General features: G+C 48.6%; 1 protein-coding gene across 5 annotated transcripts in view; it reads right to left on the reverse strand.

Annotated features, from left to right (window-relative positions):
• The window catches only part of LOC107996057 (uncharacterized), a 245,573-nt gene that overhangs the window by 178,933 nt on the left and 41,331 nt on the right, over positions 1-25,309 (reverse strand). For all 5 annotated transcript variants that reach the window (XR_009829571.1, XR_009829570.1, XM_062074097.1 and 2 more), the window contains exon 3: positions 4,691-4,829. Coding sequence is in view for 3 of the 5 variants with exons in the window: in XM_062074097.1 (XP_061930081.1) it covers positions 4,691-4,829 (139 nt within the window). In the remaining 2 variants the exon portion in view is untranslated. The remainder of the gene's footprint in view (positions 1-4,690; positions 4,830-25,309) is intronic.

Raw genomic sequence — 25,309 nt, forward strand, 5'->3', positions numbered from 1 at the left:
GGATTCTTCGAGAAAAAGCGGGGAGAGGCGGCGATCGCGATACGCGACGCTCGATGATAATTCAGAATTTTTCGTCGACTCGCGGCGGCGAGAGACGAGGAAAGGGCGACGCAGACGAGCGTATACGTATATATATGGAGCGTGGTGAGGGAAGATATCGGAGGGGTTGAAAAATTAAACAAAAACAAAGGGGTGCGCGCGATTCACAATGAAGGAAATAAGCAGGCATTGATAACGACGCGAATCAAGAGTCCGCGGACAAGCGACAATGGGATATCAGAATGGCTATTATAACCGGCGTAGACTCAATTATTTTTAAGCCACTTTTGTGCCGCGCTAATGAACCGAACAAAGCGGAATATTAAACCAACCTCTCTCCCTCCCTCGGCCTTATCTATCCTCGAAATCGTTTTTTCGTAACCTTCAACTCGAGCCCGATCGATACTCTTCCCTCGAGGATACGATTTTTTTCGGGAGGATGAAGAAAAGAGGAAAGAAAGAAAAGCGCGCGAAGAAACGAACGTTCTCGACGAAGAAAGAACACATAAATATCCATCGGACGAGTGGTCCGTTACGAAACGAATCGAATCCGTTGGGGAAAATGGGGAGCGGGGAAGGGGATCCTCGATACCACTTAAGAAGTCATCGCACCCCGGTGTAATTTCAGTATATTCAGGGATGACTCGGCGGATTCCTTCGACTCGGAAGAAACCAGTTTCTTCCGCGCCATCGAGGATCCGCCTGCCTCTCCCCTCCCGATTCCAGTGCGCGTGGAAGAAATTACGTAGGGAGAAATATCGAGGAGGTGTTCTATCGTAAAATTCAGCGAGCATAATGGGGGATCGGGAAGGGGGAGGCTCGATAAGAGTCGAGGGAGGGCCATCGCTCGGGGTCGATTGCCACGCGGCGACGGTATTTACTGCGTTGTCGGTTCACGGTTGTCGGTAGCGAGACGCCTTGAAAACCCTCAGGAAAACCTTGTTAATTAGACGTCCAAGGTGGAGCAGCGCGAGACGTAAGGCCAGGCCGGGATACGGAGAAGAGAAATAGCGGAGACGTTCTCAATGTCGGAGCCCCCATAGACATGACTTTAATTCCGGAGAAGAGGAGCGACGTCTTCTCCTCCGAGTGAAATCCTTCCCCCTCCGTCTCCCTGCCCTCTCCCTCCGAGCAGAGGAACAAGCTCCGCCGCGTTTTTGAATAGCGGGCATAATAGCGTTCGTCTTTGAGTCTTCTTTTTTAAATTGTCCGCGGTAAAATCGCGAACAAAAGGTGGAGGTAGCGAAGATGGGCAGAGGGAGAGTTACGTTATTACGTTTCTCGCGTGGATCCTATGGGAACCGAGGCGCCGTGTATATATATATATATATACGTGTATAACGATATATATCGAGATGTATCGTACGTGGTACGGAACACGATAGTGCAACAACTATCGATCTTGGAAGAAATAATTCACCGGTGCTCGGACAAGACTTAATTATCCGCTTTTTCCCTTATTACTCGCTGTCGTCGAGCGCGAGCTCGATTTATGGCTGTCCCGATAAAGTCAACGGCTCTGCATTAACATTACGTAATAATACTCGTACTATCTCCCGTCGGGTGGAAAACGGCGAAAATAAAAGGGGAGAGAGGCCACTCTGAGCATTTTCTACGCTCCAACGGTTGAGTAATGGGCGAAAAGGGCGAGGAGAAAAAAAAGAAGAAAAAAGAAAAGACGCGGAGGAAAGAAGATGGGGAGGGGAGAAATCGGCGGTGAAATCCAAGATTTAACCCCATCCTGGCGCGCAAGAGGCGACGAAATCAAGCCCCTCATCGGCTCGGTGATATGATAAACACCGAAAATGACAGCAGCCATCCCGCGTCTTTCTCCCCCTTCTACCATCCTCTTTGCCCTTCCATTCACTCTCTCTCTCTCTTTCCGCTCGTCTTCCCTGGGCTCTTCGAGTTAATCACGTCAGGCAGGCAGACCCTCTGATTAAAACGGGGCCTCCATCCCTTCTTATTATTATTGTTATTAGAGGAAGTGAGTGCAGGGCACTCGGGGAATCGCGTCTTCTCCGTGTATACATGCCTCGTATAGATACACCAACGTATATATACGTTTTTGCAATCCCCCTGCACCTTCTCCTAATCGTCCGAATTTTCGAGATTATTAAATGGCTGACGAGACTGCGAATGAATCTTGTTTCGTACGTTCCTTAATTAACTTTCCTCGCCGCGCTATTAATCGCCCCAACAAATACATATATATATATTGCCCCTCTTTGCACGTCTCGTCTTTTCGAGCTTGGAAACAACGAGACGCCCGATTTCGTGATTTATTTCTAACGTTAACGGTCAACTTCTCCCCCCTCGTCGATAATTCGAATCGAAATTGAAAGAACCTCGTTGGAATACCGAATGTATTAAACCCACGGCGCGTATATAATTGTGTATCTGTCTTCTCGATTGCAACATCGTCTCTCGCGGGAACTGTGGTTATCGATATTGCAGAAGAAAATGTGCAGGGAAGGAATTCAGAACCGGTTGCAACAAGACAACCTTAGCGGCAAATTATACACGCCATCTACATGTGTGCGGCTCGCGCATATCGCGTCGCCTATACTCACATCGACAATTAACGTTACCGGCATTCTTCTGTGTATCGCGTATCATTATTCGTGAAAACTTTTCTATTTTTATTCCTACCTCTTCCAATTTTGTGTATGTACGTGCGTATATATAAATATATATATATTTTTTTTTCTTTTATCGCCGAAATTCCTCTTTCACGATTTCGAACGTTTGCAATTAAAATACCTCTTTTTCGGTATCCCTGCACCGTTCCTTTTATCCTTGGAATTCTATTTTGGTATCTCTGTGTTGTTGCTTATTTCTGGAATTCCTCCTTTCTTAGTCCGTTTTTCTCCTTCAAGAATTTCCCCTTTAGTATGGAGCTTTCCCCTTAGACGGGAGTGGATTCCGAATATGGAAATCGTTCCCGCGGAAACTCCAAGAATAATAGTTTATTCTCCGCCATTAATCCGAATTCGTCTCGAATTTCAGAACGATAATCGAAACGGAAACGATTTTGAGAAAAACGGCCATCGAATAGCAGCCAAACTCTCGACCACGCGTCGATTGCGGACAAGTTTTGCCCGCACAAGAACCGACAAAATTAAATCCCTCCTGTGAGAAATAACCACATCCTCCGTAAATCCCCATCCCCTCGTCCAATTTGTCAACGGCATACTTCGTTCCTCTCCCATCCCTTAATGAACCGCGCGCATCCCCCGTCGGTGTCTCCATCTCCCCGCGAGAGTCCATCGAACAAATGGCCGACCGCCGTCTCGAAACGATGACTCGAATAACCGACTAACACGATCGAATCGAGCGATGATCCGGTTCCGCGGGCGATCCATCCTCGAAGCGGGCCGATTATGCTAATGAGCCCGACGGCAATAAGTAACGAGTGGAACGATCGTAAATCCTGGAGCGCGTACACGAGTCCGCGTGCGACGACAGCGTGCAGCGTAACCGCTCGTCGCAGAGAATCGCCGCTTCGAATTCTGTTTGCCATTAACGCGACATGTCCTCCGATTCTTCTCCGTCGACGGAAGGAAGATTAAAAGAAATATAATAACAGTATCGATGTTACGCGAGTTGCAACGCAGTGTCGAATTATATCGAGGAGAGGAGAGGTTACGTAAGTTGGAAACGCGAGGAAAAGGTATATGGAAAAGGTATATATAAAAAGGGCGGAGAAGAAGATCGAGGGGAAGGAGAGAGAGAGAGAGGGAGAAAGTAACGAGTTGGGATTACGAAACGATGATTCGCCGCCTAGGCATGGGCTAATAACCGGTGTGGACATAACGAAGGGTTATGCGGATCACGAGTTTGTTATTGGCTCGCTTTAATGACTCGTCCGTTCTACTTGCTGCTCTCCACTTGCGGCCAAGTCCAGCGTGAACGCCGATATATAAACACGGCTCTGTTGCCGCATCCCGTCATCCGAATATATATATATACACGCAGCAGTACAAAGTGGAACGGGCGCGGGTGCGGAATTTCAATAACCGTTCCGATGAAAATTCTAGCGCGACCGTGTAATAAATAGCTGGGCGCCTCCTCCCCGAATCAAATTTTCCAATTTCGACGCTTTCCTTTTCCGAGATCGAAGCGAGTTCAACTTCGTGGAAGTAAGGAGCGAATGAACCCGCGGTTTCGACACACGCGCTAAGTTGAATTAGTCGTTGAAGCAACGTATCCTCTGATTCGAGTCCGAAGCGCGGTCCACCAATCCAGTTGCGCTCGAATCTGCGCCAGTTTTATTCTCGAGATACATACTCGTTGGAAGGAACGGAAGCGAGGGACTAGGAGGAGTGGGTTGGAGAGGAAAGGTTGTTCGAAATCGGTTTTTCGTTGGAAATTCAAAATGGCGGATCGAACAAGCTGGTCGGGATTTCGCAATTAAATCCCCGTCGCGTCGTCGTTCGACAGTCGGCGCAGAGCGAGATTATCGCAAAAACTTGTCGACTTGTTCGCGAAGGGACTAATTTGTTGTCCGGTTGAAATTACAGCCGAGCGCGTGCGTCCAGGAGAGAGGAGGAGGGATAATGGATCGTTGCCAGGATTGGAACGTGAGAACGTTAGGCACCGGTATCATCGTCTAACGTACCGTGTAATCACCGCATTTATATTCACTCACCATCGATATTAGACGAGGATTGATCCACGCCTGCTGCATGTTATCGTCGAGATACCGCTTCGCTATTCGGGCGATGTTCTCGTGCGGCTCTTTCTTCTGAGGGGGTACCGCGGCCGGGGCGTCCACGTTCGCATTGTTTCTGGAACAAACCGAACAACACGAGAGTCACCTCGTTCTGTCCAACAATCGATCGTAGGCGTCGTTTCTCTCTTCGAGACGACTCCGCCGAGATCGAGGTAACATTAACAAAAGTAAACATTAGACGTACTCGCATACTCCGGATTAAACCTATTATCGAGCACACGCTACGATAATTTCTCCGGGCGCAAAGTAAACGTCGTCTCGCTCCAAACGCGGTTAAATTATGCAGTTGGTCCAAGTTTCTGGACGAGCGTTCAGTTTTTCAACCTCAACAGAGTTTATTCCGTCGTTATATTCCAAACGCTGTGTTCCAAGCCAAATCGATCATCGATTCGCGCGTATCGACAGAGGGTTTACAAATTCGTAACGACGGATCGAGATAACATTAACGAGATAAACCGAGTACGGCGCGTATCAACGGGGGGCGAAATCGATCGATGGTTTGGAATCTCGGTGGTGACAAACTGGGGGTTGGCTAGGAGGGGGATTCTGGCGAGGTCCATCTTGGCAAACACTATTATTTACTTGGATGAGTTATTAACGCGAACGACGGTTGACGGGCAGAAGGGCAATCGGACGGTTGGCGTAGGAGCGGCGTGGCCCAGGAGGGCACGAAATTAACGCTCTCCTGCGCCCCGGCAATGCATCAAACCGAATCTATTGTGCGGCCGCCGACCATCGCCAATGCCGGATTGCGCGTCGCGCCTATTCCACGGTGAAACAGTTCGCAATTAGGAAACCGACGACAACAATACGGATCGATCCACCGCCGATCATTACGCTCACCCCTCCCCACGGTTATCGTTTCGCGATCGCTTTCATCCGTCGAATCAACCGTGTCACCATCCATTTTTGCGTCCAACCAGTGCGAACGATCTCGATTTAAAAAAAAAGGAAGAAGAAAGCATTTATAAAAAGATTCCCCTCCCCACGAGTTTACGATATTCCATTCAACGAGCGAGAATTTCCTATACTCGGTTATTGGCGCTCGGCTCGACAACTTTCTTTTCCACCGATTTTTTTTTCTTTTCTTCTCTCTCTCTCTCTCTCTCTCTTCTTCCACTCAAAGGAATTTCACGCACATGGAACTCATTACTCCGCCGGCTGGCTGCGCGCCGTGTATCAAAATTTCCATCTGTTGTCCGTCCCCGACGAATATTACGACGCGCGATAGATCCCGCGTCGAGCACGTACAATGGTCGAGCATGAATAATCGTATATAGCCGCGCGTAATATATATATATATATATACACGAATGTTACGAAACGGGCATTCTCCGATTCAATACGAAATTTCCCCGACGCGCTTTACCGACGGCTTTATACGCCTTACCAGGATATCGCCTCGGTGAATTATGAGAGTTTATCGTGACTCTGCGGTCCCGTGTCCGCAACCTTTGGGGCACAGCTGCCGCTCCAACCGGCCCTCCGTAAGTTAAATTACGCCCGAGATGGTTGGAAACCGAGCAAATTATCGGCCCTTCCACGGGGATCGACGCCCGACCGTCTTCGAGCGCGACCCCGTTCGATCGTCCACTGCGCGGATTCATCGCGCACCCTCGAAAACGAGGACATAAATAATTCGAGCGACGAGGCTCCACGTTCTACTTTGCTCTCCGCTAGAGGATAGAGGAGGCGAACAATTGTAGCAAGCGTAATCCCGCTTTGATCTCTCTGGACACTGTTTTCCCCAACGAGAGACCTCGTTCTTTGTCGTTCGAACGTGCCACCGGCACTCGTGCTAATTATCTTCCTATAAACGCTTCTCTCTTCCCTGTCCCCCTCCCTCTCTAAGCGAATAATGTTAAAATCTTCTAACCGTTCTAACGTGAAGAGATTCGTCGGTTTCAAAGATCAATGCACAGTTTCGAGCGTGCTACTTCGGCATTACTCGCCCCAATCCTCTCATCGCTCCTTCGATTTTATCCAAGTGGTTCGAAGGGAGTTCGTTTCGAAGATCGATCCGCGAGTTGACACCGGTTATTGGACACTCGAGGCGCCCGCATTTTTGCCCACTCGAGCTATTCCAATTCTCGGAATCTTGCAAGAAATCGTGTCCGAACCAAACGTTCGAGGCTTCTTTCCGCTGGATTCGCAGAAGTAACCTCCCCAGGCGGCTTAAGTCGGGCCGCAAAGTCAGGCCGTTTAAGTGGTCGATATCGCGATAGGAAGAGAGCAGCCATCTGGGATCGAAAGAAACAAGAAATCGTTGGCGACCGAGTTAATTATCTCTCCCTCTCTTCCTCTATGTACGCAAACGTACGATTTCATCCATTTACCAAGGCTTCGAGGAAAGGAAATCCTTTCCTTTCTTCCGCAAAGATCGAGTGTGGGAGTTGATAATACGAGGAGAAAGAGCGACCGTCTGGGACGAGAGGAAAGGATGAGAAAGGATTCCGAACCATCGCCTCTTTCGTATAATCGTTTCCAAGCTACGCGAGTTTACAAATCCTTCGGTCGTCCACCGATAAATCTCGGCCGACCGCGGCTTGTCCGCACCTGTACCCTTCTGTGTCCCGTCCCGTCCACTTTCTCACGGCCAAATTCACGCGTCCCTGGACGACGAAATTTCCCGCCAAGTCGGCAAGCCAACGATCGAAGGAATAAAGGGAGCGTCGGAAGGGAAACAACTTCTTCTGGGCGAGATATTCGAGCCGTTTTATCTCCACGCCACCAGAGAATAATGATAAAAAAAGAAGAAAAGAGGCGGGCAAATTTCGGCCACGATGGCTATGATTCATGGCTCGTGTCAGGGGGAGCGAGGGGGGGGAGTTGAAAATCGGGAGCCCGTGCAGGATACCCGTGCCGGATTTTACGATCTTCTGCGCGATAAACTCGATAGTTTAACGGTTACTCTCGTTCACTACCTGTCCGCGCAGCGTCGTTAAGGCAACAGGCAGCCACTAACGCAGCAGGTGAGTAAGGTGGCGGAGGTTTACGGCCGTTCCGATACCCGCGTAGCATTCTATAAACGCTGATCGATCGCCTCGAAAAGTGATCGAGGAGTAACGATCGTTTATCTCTCTCTCTCTCTCTCTTTCTCTCGTACGTGTAATCCCCCTTGTACCGTTTTATCGTCCACTTTATTCCACTCTCGATTCCGCGCGTTGCGTGAAAAAAAAAGAAGAATTATCCTCCGCACTGCGAGGATCGAGGAGAATACCGAGGCTCGTTTTCCTCGAAGGGACGCAGTTCCTGCTTAAAGGGACGAAGAAAAGAAAGAGGAAAAAAAAGAGGGAAGCGTTACTGTTATTGAAACCGTTTTCACGACCGATAAAAACACCGATCGCCTCTACAACGCGAAACGTAAATTCGCGTATTTAATGGGGATAAAATCGATCGACGATCCCTCTTCGATCCCCTTTTCCCGCTCAACCGGTTGCAGGTTTGCGGGGGAAGGGAGGGAGATCGGAGGCAGGCAGTTACGTTCGCAACGTACGATCGGTGGCCCCGGTTAATGGCCCCGATGGACGAACGTTCGCGGTGAAAAGTCTATTTCCCATTTCGAGTGGGCCATCGTCCTAGGGCCATTCTGACCCCGATATCGCGTCTTCTTTACGACATTTCGTACCGAATTATGTACTCTAATAGGCTCGTTCCCTATATATATATATATGTATATATACGATTACTCGATACATCCGATCGTATCGAACAGACGTACCTCTCAAACGAAAACGGTCTTCCCTATCTATATTAACTCCCTTCTTCGCGGAAAGTTATCCAAGCGCGAAGACTGTTATCTCCCGATACACGTAACGCTGAACCGCTCACGCGCGGTGGAAAGAAATTCTCGCGGAAGGAAATTACTTTCATTTCTACCGTGCTGTTCGTATTTCAATTATTCATTAGCGTAGAATTCTAATCGATATAATAATATTCTTTTATTTCTCGTAACAGGCTACTTGCGATTCGCAACGATTTAGTTTGATTTATAAAATATATCTTCTTCCATATTCTTTTCTGAACTTCGTAAGTGAAAATAATTTTTAACGATCCTCCTCGACCACTGCGCGCGGCGTCAGGATTGTCAACGAAGCGTTTGAAGCGAGGATAAGCGGACTCTTGTCGAGTCCTTCTTTCCACCGGTATACGTGCTATCGAGATATCTGCGTTTCACGGCGAAGTAGCAGCAGCAGGCGCCCCCGATTTTCGCGGGGTAATTCGATGCCGTGCGGGCAAAGTGCCTGGAGACAAGTGGGCCGACATGCGCGATATGTAAATCGGCGCGTACCTAACCGCGTCTATCTCGAAACCCCCGCCCCTCTCCTATCACCGTAAGGGAAGGAAACGTGTATTAATCGGGCCTGGCGGCGCGTTCGCGTAAACGATCCGCCTCTACGCGGCGCGTAATGCTCGGTAATGCTCGGTTTCGAGCCGCGGGATCATCCGCTCGTGAGAGAAGCGGAATCAGACAATCGCTTCTCCAAGCCTCGTTCGCACGTTCCCGATGCCGGCGCTATTATCGGCTAACGACGACGAGGACGACTCTCTTACATCGCCGCCTCCCATCACGCCATATTCGCGTAACAAACTCAATTTACCGTGGAAACTCGGTTATTCGGATTGCCAAGGAATCGGGATGGAAACTCGCCAACTCGAGTTTTACCGAAATTCCTTTGCAGAGGAGGATCGCGGAAGAAAAGGACAAGATATTTATATCTTGCGCTGCCTTCAGAAGAGAAGGGGAGGGAAAAAGAGATCAAATCGAAGTAGTTATTGGAACGATAACGCGATCCATAGGGTAAGCAAAGTCCAGAACGAAATGGTTAAGCGATAGGCTAGATCCTAGAGAGCGATCTCGTGGTCGGTGCCTTTGTGACGATAAGAAGGCTCGTAAATCGGTTAAGAGGCGCGGATATCGATCAACCTATGCGCGATATACGATATATCTTTTTCTTAAACCCCCTCCCTTTTCGTATCTCGGGCAACACTCAGCTCGTTCCGATTCGTGGAGGTAACAAGAGACATAGGTCCGTTCCTCCCCGAATGGAACGCGTATTATAAACATTTCGTACGCGTATTACGACAGAGAGGACATTATCGCGTCGTTCGACGAACAACCAGAGATATCCGATTCTTAATATTCAGCGGAACGAGGTTGTGGCATTTGCTCTCCTCCTCTTTCTTTTCCTCCCCTTTTTTTTCTTTCGAGCGATTCTCCTGGAGACGATGACGCGGCAAAGAGGTTAAAGACCGTCGGGGTAAAGACTCCATGAAAATTAAACGAAGGGTGGAGGTAAAAGCGGAGTGATAAATAGAGCATCAGATCGTATCGGCACGCAAGCAGCCCCCGGCTGCCTCTCGTTTCTCCTTGCCAGCCTCCAGCTTTCTCCGCCCTTTCTACCTCTTCTCTCTCTCTCTCTTCTTACCTCCGCTCGCCACACGTCGTCCACTACTATTACTACTACTACCCCCTCCCCCGCATCGAAGAAATATCTGTAATATCGAAGCGTCGTGCTGTTTGTAAGCAAGGTGATTCTCGAGAAGCATCGTGGTTGGTAGCACGGTCTGGACGATAACGATAATCGTCCGAGATATCCTCGTTTCACCCATCAATTCCCCATCGCGTTGCATTTCTTTTCTTTCCGCTGTTCCCATCGCGGTTCCACGCATTTTTGCGGTTCCTCCTCTTTCTTCTTGCGTCGAAAGGGATCGTCCCTTGTAGCAAAGGCTGTAGGTAAAGCTCGACAACGAGGCCGTCGTTTATCCCCCTTCCCCCTCGATCAAAGTGAAACAGATCGGAGGATCCGCGTTGTTGCGCGTTAAACCGAGAGCGGAGCCTCCTCAGGCTGTAAAAACGAGAAGCGTGTGAAACGAGAGGCGAACACGCAACAACAATAAAACGAGGAATCGTTTTCCCCTCTCCGCCTCTGGCGCGTTCTCGTTTTGGGATTCGCAACGCACGCCGCTCGAAGGACCGAATCGAAGGATAAGAAGAAGAAGAGGAAGAAGAAGGAAAAAAAGAGGATCGATCGGAATGGAACAAAAGGAACCTGTTTATTCGCTCGAGGATTGATTCTCTCCTCTCCTCCCCTCCCCTCTTGGAGGAAAAAAAAAAGGAAGGAAGAAAGGTGCGAGCAGACGAGACGAAGAAACCGATTCTTTTATTCCGTGTATCGTTAGGACTTACCGTGGCCGCGTTTCGAAAGTTCGCGAAACGAGATTTAGCCGGTTCCACCCGGTGATTTGTGGCCCATTGTTCTCCAAGCCGGGGTTCGGTAGCCGAACCAATCCGTGGGAGGGCCAGCCTAGTAAAAACTATCCGCTATCCGCAACTAATGGCTTTGAAATCCATTGATTTACCCCCTCCCCCACCCGCAACCAGGTTTTTACAGTCCCGGTTTACCCTTCGGTAAAGCGTACAAGTCTCGATCAAAGGAAGGATCCTGATCCCTGAACACCAATCGGCAAGTCGAAGGTAAAACTCGCGTCCTCTTCCCGCGAATCTTCCTGTTTTCCGCGCGCGTGGTTCGAAGGACAGCTCGTTAAATCGCTCCTCGAGGGGATCGAGTCGGGAAACAAGTTGTTCCGCCAGGTGGGACGCCGCGCTTCGAATCGTTGGAAATTATCGACGTCTCGACGTCGAAACGAACCAATCGGTCACCATTGTCGTTTCGACTCGGTAATTAAAGTCCGCTCCGCTCTTCTCTCGTTCTCTTCTCGGTTGCGTCTCGATTCTATCCGCCAATTCTTCCTTTTTCTCTTTCTCTCTCATTCCAAAGTAAGTAAGAAAAGGCGGTACGAGAAGAGGAAGACATAATAAAACGATTAACTCCGATTCCTGCGAAGCCGAGCTCTTCCTCGACACAATGGAGCAGTTAGGACCGACTGCCTCCTCCGTTCCGCATTATTTATTCCATTAGCGGAGGGCACCCCTCCCCCTTTTTTTCTCTCCACCCTTGTATCTGCATATTGTCTAGATCCACGACTTGTTGTGCGCCGCCATACATGCTCGTCGAAACGTTAGATCGCACAGATAACTCTTTCCTTCTTTGTATCGCGCCAGCATCCGACTCCCCTCTCTCTCTCTATCTCTGCGAGCGCTCCTCTTTTCCCTGGCCGCCTCGAGTGTCCATCCTTTGACATTTTATCCGAAACGACGGTCGAGGTGCTCGTCGCCGCGTTAATTAAGGCGCGACCGTTAATTGACGAGCAGATCAGGAGTCAAGTAGACATCGAGAGAAATACAGACATCCGATCGAAATGATCGCATTGTTGTTCAACCGATCTTCTCGCTCCCGAGGAAGATGATCGATCCCCAAGAGTGTATTCCACGCTCTATCTGCTCCGTCCCATCGGCGTGGAAATTGAATTAATCCGCCGCTCACCTGTAAACCTTTCTCTCTCTCTCTCTCTTTCTCTCTCTGGACCGTGGAGAGAATATCCATAAAAGAGAGAGTAATAGCGTCACGGTACTCGTATACCTTTAAACGCGACTTTTTGCCGGCCTGTAATCTCCCCATCTAAATTATTAGATTATCCTTTGATTCATTTGTCATGGGCCGGGCGCATGCACTTTACACCGCGCGTGATTCTCTCTCTCTCTTTCTTATATCGCGTCCATACTTATCCGTGCTCGGTGGATTTATCGTAATGATATTTCAATTTTATCAAAAGTTATCAACGATCTTTGTTTCCCGCCCGGTAATAAATTACGAATCTATCGGTTAGCCTATATCTCAGCCTGGGCAATTTTTATTTTTCCTCGATATCGAATCGTGGGAAAAAATTAAATCGAAATATGATATGTATATATATTCATCTCTTGCAATTTCTTAATCTTGAACGTTCGAATTTGGATTCATTTCGAAAGAAGCACGAATGACAAAGAAATGATAAACGCTTTTATGAGTTTCGAACGATTGTTAATTGCGACTTGAGCACTTGAATCGTCGATGAACTTAATTAAACGAAGAGAATCGCACGTAACTTCGAAATTGAAATACTTTTAAAAACGAACGCGTAGCCAGACGCTTTAAAACGTGTGTAGATGCATAATATATTTACGAAGGTATGCACTTCTTCTTCTACGAACATACTTCATGTTAAGTATGTCCTCAGACAATGTATATGTACGCACACATACATCGACGCTTATTTTGCTCAATCTCCTCGAGACAGCGTGCCGTACATTCCACGAGATAGCTATCAAGATTTCCATCCATACGCATCTTGTAAAAGTAGCTTCCCTCCCTTCCAAGTCTCGTGGAACGCGGGATTTCGAGCCCCAAAGCGGTATCGAACGAGAAGAGGCGCCCACCCTAGGCGCGATATTATGATAATACACTTATATTCATACGCAATAGGCTTTTCTTAGGAAGGGGAACGAAACGAACGGCCTCTCTCTTTCTCCCTCTCTCCCCCTCTATCCGCGATGTAATTCGATCGACGCTCTAGCCTCGAGACGAGATGGATCGAAATTGACGGAGGATCGTCGAGTTAAGAGCTAGACAAAGCGAGAGATCGCGCGACGTTTCTCGATTAATTGCTCGGCAATTTGGTTAATCGCCCGGTGAAAGCTGCGGCGACGGCAGCTCTTTGATTCGAGGCTGCGACGAAAATCCTCAATTTTCAAAAAAATTTTATCTCGCCGGAATAAAACTGGAGAAATAAGATAATGCCAAGTTAACGAACGGATAACCGAGAGTACTGACAAGTACGAAACAAGTACAACGATTCTTAATAACACGAGGCTAAGGCGAATATCTCGACGCTTGCTTCTCAATTTTTAACACCCAATTTTCTTCTTAGTAATCTCGCAACAAGAGAGATCCGGAATCTTCGTCCATCCCTTCCTTTTCAGCGGTTACGTAAGGGGAGGTTACGACACGAATTTCTGTTTCCCTTCCCGCGCGGAAAGTTTCGCAAGACGTCTCCCGACCCTTTGTCCGACCCCCAGGTTCGGGGAATCTCGTTGCTGGAAAATGGTTTCCTCTTGAGGGGAGGTCGAGCCACTGACCGAGAAGACGTTAACGCTCGCCGACAACTACTTTTCTCATCGTTTTCCCGTCCGTTACCCAGGATTCTCGTTCGCGGCCCGTGCGCCGCCCGGAAAAGGACTTTCGATGAAAGTTTCCAAACGATTCGTGTCCCAGAAGACGGATCTTCTCTCCGTTATTCGCCTCGATGCGCGTATCATCGTACGGTGGACAAAAATGGAGATGCGCTTCGAGATAAAGCGAGGAAAAAAGAAGAAGAAGAAGAAGAGGAAAAGCAATCTCGTCTCCCTTTTCGGAACAATTTTTTACGCAAACGTTACTCGAAACGAAACGAAGAGTTCTCTGAACCAGAGACTAAGAATAGAAGGCGGCGATAAAGAAAACACGGTTGCAAGCAACAACACCCCATACGGGATACGGGGAGCGTTTCCACGTTTTGCCCTCTCGTACCCCGAGGATCCCATGAGTGCGTTGTCTTGTCGTCCAATAGCGTCTTAGACGCAACATTTCATTACGTCGTTCGGTCCAATTCACCCTCTTACCAGCATCCATAAAGCCGGATCGTAGAACGAGAGGCCGTGGAAACTTTTATGCATCCGCGCGAGGAATAACTCGCCTTTACGACACGAGTGGTCCTTGCGGTTCGACGAAATAAAAGGGAAAGAACGAGACGGTCGTTCGAGAATCGAGTGGCGAGGCACACCCCTTTTAAAACGTGGGCTGGAATAAATCCAACCGCGTAACGTGGACGATCAACGTCGTGACGAACGGCCGCGAGGAGAAGCGAGGATCGTGATCGGCAATCGGATCGGGGATACGGGGGACGAAGCTGACAAATTTTCATCCATATTCATGGATCGAGGATGGAAAAGAGGCGGAGACGTTTCCCTTTTTCTCATCCGTCACGAACGAATCAATTCCGTGACGCGGTTTCTGTCGACCTCGTTGCTCCCTCGTTGTTCACTCGACGGATTCGAAATTATTTTTAAAATAATCCTCTCTCTCTCTCTTTTCGTTTCTCCCGAATCAAAAGAGAATTCTTAGGAAATTGCACGCCCGTCCATTTAAATTAATTCGGATTTCTCCGATTATAATATTAATGCGGAGCCAGCTCTCGGTCCAGGGAGTGAGAGAATACGAATATGCTTTATTACGAGCAAGTTTATGAAAATGTTCGCCGCAGGAGGCGAGGGAACCGGAGGCGAAAGCGCACAGAGGACTCGGAGGGTGGCCGTTTTCTCGTTGCTTCGTTCCTTTCTCGCAGGTGACGCACAGCCACCATCGGTCCCACCCTCGTGTGTCGTTGCCAGATATTACCGCATAATTTTAGGATATTTCACCCGGGGAGCGTCGGATTTCGTCGGAGGCCGGTCGACCAACGCTTTTACCTTAAGGAGGACGACGATTCCTTTCCTCGAACCGTTCCTGACCAACCGTTCGTATTCGCGAGAGGATAACGCGGACGTCCATAAAAGAAGCGTCCAGGTGCGAGGCGTGTGCGTCCGCTCGTCGATTATCGAATATCGCGCTGGACAAATCGAACCGACCGTGAAGGATTCCCGCGCGTTTATACGTGTTCTCGCCACGGGACACCGGGTCCGGGACAATGGCGGTGGGACGGCGCGACACCTCGGTGTCGTAAATGCCGGCCACCGATACGGATCTTGGAAAAAAGGAGAAAACAGAGAGAGAGGGGGAGAGAAAAAAACGCGCGTTATTTCTCTCGCAACGTCCATTGTCACGATGACAAATCGGGCATCAACCGAGCCACGAGCCGCTTATCCATCAACATCAACTCGGGTTCCACGCGGGCAGAAGCGCGGATTCGAGAATTGGATCCACCATTGCCACACGTCCATACCGATCGGAAGATGGGCGTCGATATCCGCTCGAATCTTCTCCGCCGCGAACAAGATTTACGACGTGGATCGACTGCGAACGAGGCCTCTAACAACCTCGACGATTTTTCTTCTCGCGGCGGCCGCACGCTCCTCCTTTCGCGTCGTCCTTCTTCCAACGGGACCGACTCTCCGCGTTTTTCCTTTTCCTTCTCTCTCCTTCTTTCTTTCTTTTTCCAAAGGAATTCCAAAGGACTCGACGGGATCATCGAATCAACGTGCGTTTCGGAGAAATCCGAGTTTCCATTATATATTGCCAATTAGAGAAATTACGAATCTATATTTGAACGTACTGCTGGGCGAAGCGCGAAGAAAAGGAAGGAACAATTCTTTCCGCCTTTCTTCCACACCTCTCCTCCCCCATCAGATCTCTCTGTTGCGCGCTAGTACGAGGACAGAGATGCGAAAAGCACGAGATCCTCGTCCCACGAGGTTCGTACCTTCTCTTCCTTCCTTCTTTTCTTCTTCCTCGCTTCCGTCACTTCCCGCGGTTTTCCTCCTTCCAAACCCAGCCGCGACCTCCCCCCTCTCTCGTCCGCTCGAAGAAACTGTTTATCGCGACGAGGAGAGGAAATAACCGGTATATAACTCACGTGTATAAATTACGAATCGGTTTTAACGGATCGACGATAGCGCGCCACGCGCGCGCGCGCCGCCTTCGCGATAATTTACCGTTTATTTACTCGGCTGTAATCTTCTACCCGGCGATAAATATCCGGCGCGAGGATCGCGATTTCGATTGTCCCTCCTCCCCGAGGATCGTCGTTTCCCACATGCGTGGTCGCACAAGCGCGGGAGAGAGAGAGGCGGGTTGGGAAAGGAGCAACAATGCGAGAGGGTTCGATTCGAAGCGACATTTTCGAAAACGGCGTTGCTCGTTTGACGCCGATAAAATAATGAACAAACGCGCGTTTGTCATCGCGGGGACAGGTACGCGAAACCCGTCCCCGTTCCCCGAGATAAGAATAATTTACCGCGAGAGAGAGAGAGGGGGGAGAGATCTTAAAAGCGCAAGCATTATCTCCTTCGTTCGCGCACAAAGGATTATTTCTCCGCTACGCGGAAACGGCGAGTAAAGGGGACAATATCGCGAAAATACGGCCATTGTGTATCTCTCCTTGCGGCAGAGTACCCCGAGATTCGTTGCTCCCCTGATAGATCGATATATCCCCGCCGTGTATAAATTCCTTAAACGCCTCGTTAAATCATCCGGTGAATAACAATGGAAACGTGAATTATGGATTGAAATAGTGGGAGTAGTGCGCCGTTTCTTTCTCGACGGGGGAGGGGTGCAACGAACGAGAAGAGCAACTAACAAAAGTTTGGAAAAATTCTCGAATAACTCGTTACTTTTGGTTAACTTTTGGAGTGGATAAATTCGACTTCGAATTCGTTCGAAGCGACATTTAAACGAGTTAAATTTAGACGAGATAAATTTTACCCCCCGAGTAAAAGTTCACTTACCGACCAGGGGGATTAAGATATCGACGCGATGGCTTCGCCTCGTAAAAACCTCGCATCGCGATTTATTATCCGGATAAATAGAATAACGAGACGCGTTCCAGAGCTACCTGCGCCGTAAGAATCTCGGGAGGAGCGCGTATATATCGTTAATTCGATCCCCGCTTTCGAGCCGTTCGACAATTTCATTCGCGTTATCTGACCGTCTATCGTATCCCGATACGATTTGTAACACGTTCGTTCGTTAAAAGATGCGACCGGCGAACGTTGTTGCCGCCGATAATGAAGCGGAACGCTCGAGGAGGGAGAATACGGCGTAATAAGCCCGTTGTCGGCTATTTGTCCTCGCATCGCGACCCGTCCCTCGTTACGCCCGCGATATCATCCATCCTCCAGTTGGTCCAGTTTTCACCGGTGGAGAAGAGCGAAGCGAGAAGGAGAATAAACACCGCTTCTTCCACCGATGCGATTACGTATCCCGCCCGCTCGTCCAATTTATTTCCGATAGGGGAAAGTCGGCCGAAAGCCCGTCGAGTAAATCACGGAATTTTACACGCGATGTACACACGCTCGATCACACCTACGTCTTATCGAAACACCTCGACGAGGTGAAATCGGAGAGAAAACAGAGAGAGGAGGGGAAGAAAATTGCTTTTCCAATTTTTACGCGGAAGATCAAGCGGTTTTTTTCTTCTTCCTCTTGCTCAGCGAGAGAGGAAACAACTGGTTGAAAACAATAGGAGCGGATCATCCTTCGTGCGCGTCCACCGAGTCGAGTTGAACGCGGTGTCGATTACTCGTACGCGTAGTCGGGGACTGGAGAGAGTTGGGCCGAGTCACGGCTAACTTGGTCCGATTTTAGCGGACACGAGTGCTCGTCTGTCTCCGCCGCGTACGTGACCGGGGAGAGGATCGTTCGTGGTGGAGGAGGGCAGCCAAGGAGTCCGCCCACGCGGATTTCTCGCCGTTTCCTCGCCGCGATCACTAGGATAGGGTGTGTACGTTGTTATGGATAACTAAGACGCGGGCGACGTGCGTCAATTTCCCGCCGATTCTCGTTCGAATAAACGCTCGGTTTTATAGCGTTATAGAGAGGGAGAGAAAGACGGAAATTGAAAGACGACGTGACGGGAAAGAGGACGAGACGAGTGTGCGTGGTCCTCTCCGTGGTCCACCAGGTATACAAGTCACGGCGCGCGAGAGGAGGAGGCGAAAAGACGAGGCGAGACTCGCGTAACGATTGTTTCGCCGGTGGAGTAGAAGCAAGCGATTATCAAGATGTTTGAAAGGCGAGAGAGAGAGAGAGAGAGAGAGAGAGATTGGAACGTGGTCCCGAGGGGTGATTACGACGACGTTCGCCGCTCTACGCCGTGTAATTAACGTCGTTAAAACATGGATATTAAATAAATTATAAATAATTATGTTCGACGGCGTTAACGACCATCATCTAACCCAGCAACTGTGACGCTGGTGCCGGTGCTCCAGCTCCGGCTACATTTACGTTATCGATTGCAACCACGTCGAAACAGAGAGAGAGTTCTCGCGTCTGGATCACCTCTACGCGTTTTTCAAGTACCCGTGAATATTTATTCCCCGATATATTCTCCTCCCTCCCCTCGGGGGAATAAAATCTGCCAGGTTTAATCGAAAGTTAACGAGCGTCGCGCGGTTTTCGATCGCCGTCGAAATCGGATAAACGGCGATGTTTTTACGAGCAGAAAAATCTCCAATTCGAGGAGGGAGGAGAGCCTTTCTCTCTCGTGGAAAGCCACCCGTCGCCGTGAAATTTTCGTCGATAAAAGGACGCGAGCTCCTCTGCAACGTTCGTTTCGTTTTCAAAAAGAAAAAAGAGAAAAAAGAGAAACAGGGGGAAAAAGTTAACGCGTGTCTCTCGACGAGGGTACTTTACGCGAAAATCAAACGCGTTTCTGACGCGCTTCTACCCGCTCCCCCCGCGTATGTATTCGCAGTAGCGAAGATATCCTTCGAGTTATCGCGTGACTCCACAGTGACGATTCGATCGTTAAAAAAAAATCGATCGGAGGCCACGGAGATCCGAGAGAGATCGTAATCGTAGCGGCGAAAAAGCCGGTAATGGCTCAATAACGGGACCCCTCGGTTGGCCGAGCGTTACCGGTTTCTAATCACGGGAAAAAGATTAGGGCGGCGTGGAAACAAGCTGCGTTGGAGATCCTTGGGACGACAACTCGAAATCTGTAATCTCGATCGGCCGTTACAATTCGATAACACGATGATTCGATTAATTCGCGTTCGATATCAGAGAAATCGCGGAAATTTCGATCGAGCCTTTCCGTTTTATTCGTTTTCCCGTAAGGATATCGAGCCTCGTATCCACATCGATCCTTCGAGCCTTAACGCCGTTTCCATTAGGTTAACGACCCTACCGCCTCGATAAACTATTCACCATAACGGATAATTGCGATTCCGTAACAGCAGCTAGAGAGTAACTATCGAACGAGAGGAGATTCAGAGTCCATAAATCGACGCGTTCCTCCGCTACGCGAGTTGAGAACCGTTCATCAACTACACTCCGTGCCATTCCCGTAATTTCTCGCCGATGATCGAGAACAGCTCGAACGGATCGATGAAAAAGACGACTCGTTATCACAGCCGCAGCTGTGCTAGAAAAGAAACGATTCGTCTCAATTGGTTCGATCTTACTTGCGTTTTCTCGCGTCGTTCGACGAATTTCTTACGACTCGGTGCAACCCTAACCTATATTAAAGCGTTGTGATTGAGATATTCTTCGATGGATCAAGGATGGATGAAAGATTCTGCATTTTAACCCTCCGGGGTTCTACTAATAAATAATATTACACGACTCGATTAAACGATGATCCGATTTGGAGGAGCGACCAACTTTCTCCAAAGTCGTTGAAATCCTATCGATTAAGAGGCGATTCTTCAGAAATGATGAAAGATCGTAAAAGAGATTTTAATCCCTCTAATAAATAATAAATAATAAACTCGATTAACAGCGATGATTCTATTTGGAGGAGCGCGACCGACTTCCTCGAAGATCGTTGAAATCGCATATCGATCGAGAAACGATTTCTTCTGAAATGGTGAAAGATCGTAAAAGAATGACTCCGCATTTCAATCCTCCGATTTTCCATTAATAGATAAAATTACGCGATGAATTCGATTTGGAGGAGGAGCGTCTCTGGAACGCGCCCAGCCACCTCGAAGGTCGGGCGGCGAGTGGCCGCGAGCACTCGCGAAGGGATGAAAAGATCCGAGGTGGGCGCTGTTACCCCGCCGCAAGCGTAGCGTGGCGCCCACCAACGGAGACGCCTGGAAGCGGCGGGCGTCCCGACGTCCATGGTTCGCCGAGTCGCCACCAGATCGAGATACGACTTGCCTTCTAATCGTGACACGGGGCATAAATGCACGTATCGCGCGCCGATAAAACAGGACCGTTGGATCCGGCTACAAATCTTCGATCGATTCAATTATGCTAATCACGAGTAAAATAAATAATGTTGGGCAACAAACGACGCCGGTGATCTCGATCCCGACAACTCGTTACGAATAAATCTTTCGCCTTTTTTTCTCCTACGAGAATCGATCCTGTTCCCCGATAAAACGTTGCGAAAAGAGGTTGCGCGAGCTCCATGGGAAACGCGCCCATTACGAGGATCCGAATAAAATAAATTTGCCGCGCCGCGTGGAACACGGTTGGATGGAATAGGATCGAGAGCGAGACGAGGAAGGAAACGCTGAAACGGAGAGAGAGAGAGAGAGGGCCGTATAAGTGTCATCGATGTTATTTCTGGGAGAAAAAAAGCGTGCGTCGAACGAGTGGCACGAGTGAACCTGCGTGTGAAACGCGACGAAAAGTGGATACAATGATACCCTGTCCGTGGAGGGATACGTGGCCGCGTGAAATGGAAAGAGAGAAGGAAACGTTACGTTCTCTTTAACCAGCAGCCACTTTAACCAACTTAAACCGTCGCCGACTCGTTATAGCATAACGGTTCGACAGTCGACAAAGGTGGGAGGAGATCGCGCCAATCGAAGCGTCGTCCTCGATTATCACGCGTTCACAGCTTTCTAAAGGGCCGAAAAGCGCGACAGAGGGTGTGCGACGAGTCGCTGGAGAAAGGGGGAACGGGAGGGAGGAGAGGGAGAAAAAAAGAAAAAGAGTGGAGAAGGGTTGAAATCGGCGACCCTGTCGGTTCGAAAAGAGTTTCGAGGCTTCGGTAACGAGGGGCGGTGCGCGCGGGATCACGAGGCATCTGTCAAACGATCTGTTTCTCTGGGAAAAAAAAAAAGAAAAAAAGGAAAAAATACATCAAGGTTATAAGTTCGAAGCACGCGGTTTTCGACTCCTCGTCCTCGCATTTCCTCCAAGATCCCCTTTCGAAGCCTTTCGATAATAAAGCGACCGAGGGATTAAAATTTCAAAAATGCTGCGATGTTGTATCGAGCGAGTGAATATTTCCCGGCCTACGTAACGCGACCAATTATTCGGGGAGTCGATCTACGTCGAGCGAAATACATCCGAAATCGGGATATATTGCAACGCGTGCCGAATTGGTTAGAGCTACGATAGGACAAGGCCGATGTACTCGTTTGCGTTTTATATATATATATATATTCGGCCCTATCGAAGTGGAATCGTGCGAACGACACAAAATGCGGCGAGAAGTGAAAAAATGGGAAATGAGAAGAGATCTCTCCTCCTCGCCGCCGGAAGCGGGAAGAGCGGTTTTCACCTGCAATGCTATTTTTACGACAGGTATACGCAACCGATGCGTAAGCGTGGCGAGAAAGAGGGAAGGAATTCGCCATAGGAGCATTATATATACGCGGCTTGCCACCCCTTTTGCCGCTCGCCAACACAATGAGCGGCTTTGTTGAAAATTTCTGCGGGCTTTTGACCCCGGTTTTCCGCGTACACCCACCCCACCGACTCCCTCTTCTTCTCCTCCCCCTTCCCTCTCTCTCCCCAATATTTCGCCCGTGCATTTCGTTCCCCGATACCGTTCCCCGATCGGCACACACGCCGCCGCCGCCGTTCCCATACCACGTTGCAAGATTCCCTCGCTCGTTCCCGTCAAATCCTCGTTAAATCGGTCGACGACGACGTGTTTCGAGACGAAGGGGCTCGCCGTCCTGCGGGCCACGTGTGCCGCGGCTAAGTCGAATCCTTCCCCTCTAGCGGTCTTCTTATCTGTCGCGACAACGATATCGTATTATTAAATGTAAACAGATTTTCGGACCTTTTCTTCGCTCCCTCCTTCTCTCTCTCTGTCTCGAGACGATCCGTTAGTCGAGCGATCGATCGGGAAAGGATAAATTATTTATTAAAATAAAAGGAGAAGCGAGGATCGCGGCTAATGAGCCCGTAAGCCCTCGAGGAGACAAGCAAATTGCTGATGCAATTACGGTTTTGGTCGGACATTGCGAAAAACAAATCTCGTTAAAAGTGAGCGGGGAAAGTGGAGTCTGTTACAAGGGTGCAGCATCCGTCCAACGGATAAAACGCAATGACCGTGGGGATCGGGGCGGATGATGTACAAGCGAACAAAGATACAAGGGCACAAATAAAGAGAGAGGGAGAGAGACTCTCTTTTTCCAGATTAACCTTAACGTAACGAGCAAAACTTACGAGCGGCTGCGTATTTTCCCAGTAAGATCGATACCAGCAGGTTACACCGTCGTTTTGATTCGGGTTGTATCCGTCTCGCTTTTGCCGCGCATTCCTCTTTGTCTCTGTCTATCTATCTATCTTCTTTTTTTCCAACGAAACGTCCGAATGAGCGGGCGAATGATGGAAGAAAAAGAAGAGAAGGGAATACGCGCGCGTGCCTGTCGATCCTCGAGACACAGAGACGGGAAGCGCTTTGATCCTTGGACGAGAAGAGGAGAAGAAACGGACTCGAAAAAGAGAGTTTAGGTTCCGTCCCACTTGTCACGGTAAATAGTAATAAACGTTGCCTTCGTATCGCTTCATTTAACCGAACCGGCCGACAAACTTTTTCGCGGGCCGAAAACCATCGTCAAAAACCGTATCGAAACGACGCTTTGCGTTCGCCTCGCCAATTTCCTCCGATACGAATCGAAAACTTCCAATCCGTTCGTCTTTGTTTCCATCTACTCGAGCAAGTTGTTCGTGCCAACGCCAAGATCGTCCGTGTGTTCGTTAATCGAGCCGAGTAAAGGGCCGATTGCTAATTTTGTCGAAAACAATTTTCTACGAATGTAACGTCATATCCTTTCTATTTCGAGTTGCTCGGATATTACGAATCGAAAACTTCGAACCATCTGTCGAGGAACCTTTTCGTTCCATCTTCTCTAAAAGTTTTTTCGAGCCGACGCAAGATCCTCCATGTGTTGGTTAATCGAATCAAATAAAGATCCCGAGAACCGTTAATTTTTGTCGAAAACAATTTTCTACGAATCGACGCTGTAACGTCACGTCCTTTCTATTTCTAATTCCTATTTACGATAAGAATCGAAAACTTCGAACCATCCGTCGAAGAACGTCGTTCCTCGTCTTCGTTCCGTCTTCTTTAAGATTTTTTCGAGCCGATGCAAGATCGATATGTTAATCGCATTAGGTAATCCGGAGAACCGTTAATTTTTATCGAAAAGAATTTTCCACGAATCGATAACGTCACATCCTTTCCATTTCGAGTTCTTATTTACGATAAGAATCTTCGAAAACTTCGAACCATCGAAGAACGTCGTTCCTCGTCTTCTTTAAGATTTTTTTCGAGCCGATGCAAGATCGATGTGTTCGTCAATCGCATTAAATAATACAGAGAATTATTAATTTTTATCGAAAACAATTTTCCACGAATCGATAACGTCACATTCTTTCCATTTCGAGTTTCTATTTACGATAAGAATCGAAAACCATCGAAGAACGTCGTTCCTCGTCTTCTTTAAGATTTCTTCGAGCCGACGCAAGATCCTCCATATGTTGGTTAATCGAATTAAATAATCCAGAGAATTGTTAATTTTTATCGAAAACAATTTTCCACGAATCGCCGCTGTAACCTCATATCCTTTCCATTTCGAGTTGCTCGAGTATTTACGATGATCGAGGGTTTCTTGGAACAATCCGCTTTACGAGTAACCGACACTGAAAATGCATCGAGAAATTTCACGATTCTTCGAAGCAGCGAGACTCGCCCACCCGCCAATCCGAGACCGTGCTCTCTCTCTCCCATTGCTCATTCCAACTATGCTAAATACCGCCTAATGAATACATACGGGTAGCTCCTCTCTTTGATACACTGCTGCTGTCTGCTTTATATAAAGCAGCGGCCAACTATTTGCCCTGTGGTCGACAGAATTTCAGCCTACGGTGAAGGATCTAATGAACCTTTGCCTGTTCCGCGCGGTGTACCACCGCTTCGACCGGGGGAGAGATCGGATCCGCTAATTAATTAAAATTCTTCCGGAAAAATTCGCATGGTTGCGGACATTTTGGATAATTGGCCCGTCCCCGCTTCGAAATTTCTCCGCGTGGCGGATCGTTCGACTCGCGTGCGTAAAAACGCACGCTCCTTTTTTCGTATTAGTGGCGAGACGCAAAGAAAGAAAAAGGAGAAAAGGGGAGAAGAGGGAAAATGGCGAGGGGAAAAACACGGTTCGAAACGGCGCAGACGCGTAGCGAACCGCGGGAATTCGGTGGCCGATCCGTCGAGAGAAGGATAATTAGCTCGAACCAATTGAAATTAAAACCGGATTTTAATCCGGCGTATTGGCGGAGTTTTTTATCCATCGAAAGGTCGGCTCGATACTCGAGCGGCAAACGACACGTAAAACGGGTCGAGGTGTTCCTTTTAAGATGACACTCTCTCTCTTGCTCTCTCTCTCTCTCTCCAGGATTCCACGACTGAACAGATTCGAATCTCCAATTAATAGAATGCGGATTAATCCGTGCGTTGAAACGACGCGAGAATAGAGTACGCATCGAATTCACGTAGATGCGTGTTTAATCCGCTTACGATCACACTTGTACATATATATATATATACGATGGAAACCACTTTTCGAGAGTCGTAGATCTCTCCTCCCTCTCTCTTTCTCTCTAGTTAAACCATCAGTATTAAGATTCCATCCCCATCCCCGTCCCGTACAAATTATTCGCACGAGGATAGACAAATTTCCAACGATCCAACTTTTTGGAATGATCCATG

This window comes from Apis cerana, linkage group LG4 (assembly GCF_029169275.1).
Source record: "Apis cerana isolate GH-2021 linkage group LG4, AcerK_1.0, whole genome shotgun sequence".
NCBI lineage: Eukaryota > Metazoa > Arthropoda > Insecta > Hymenoptera > Apidae > Apis > Apis cerana.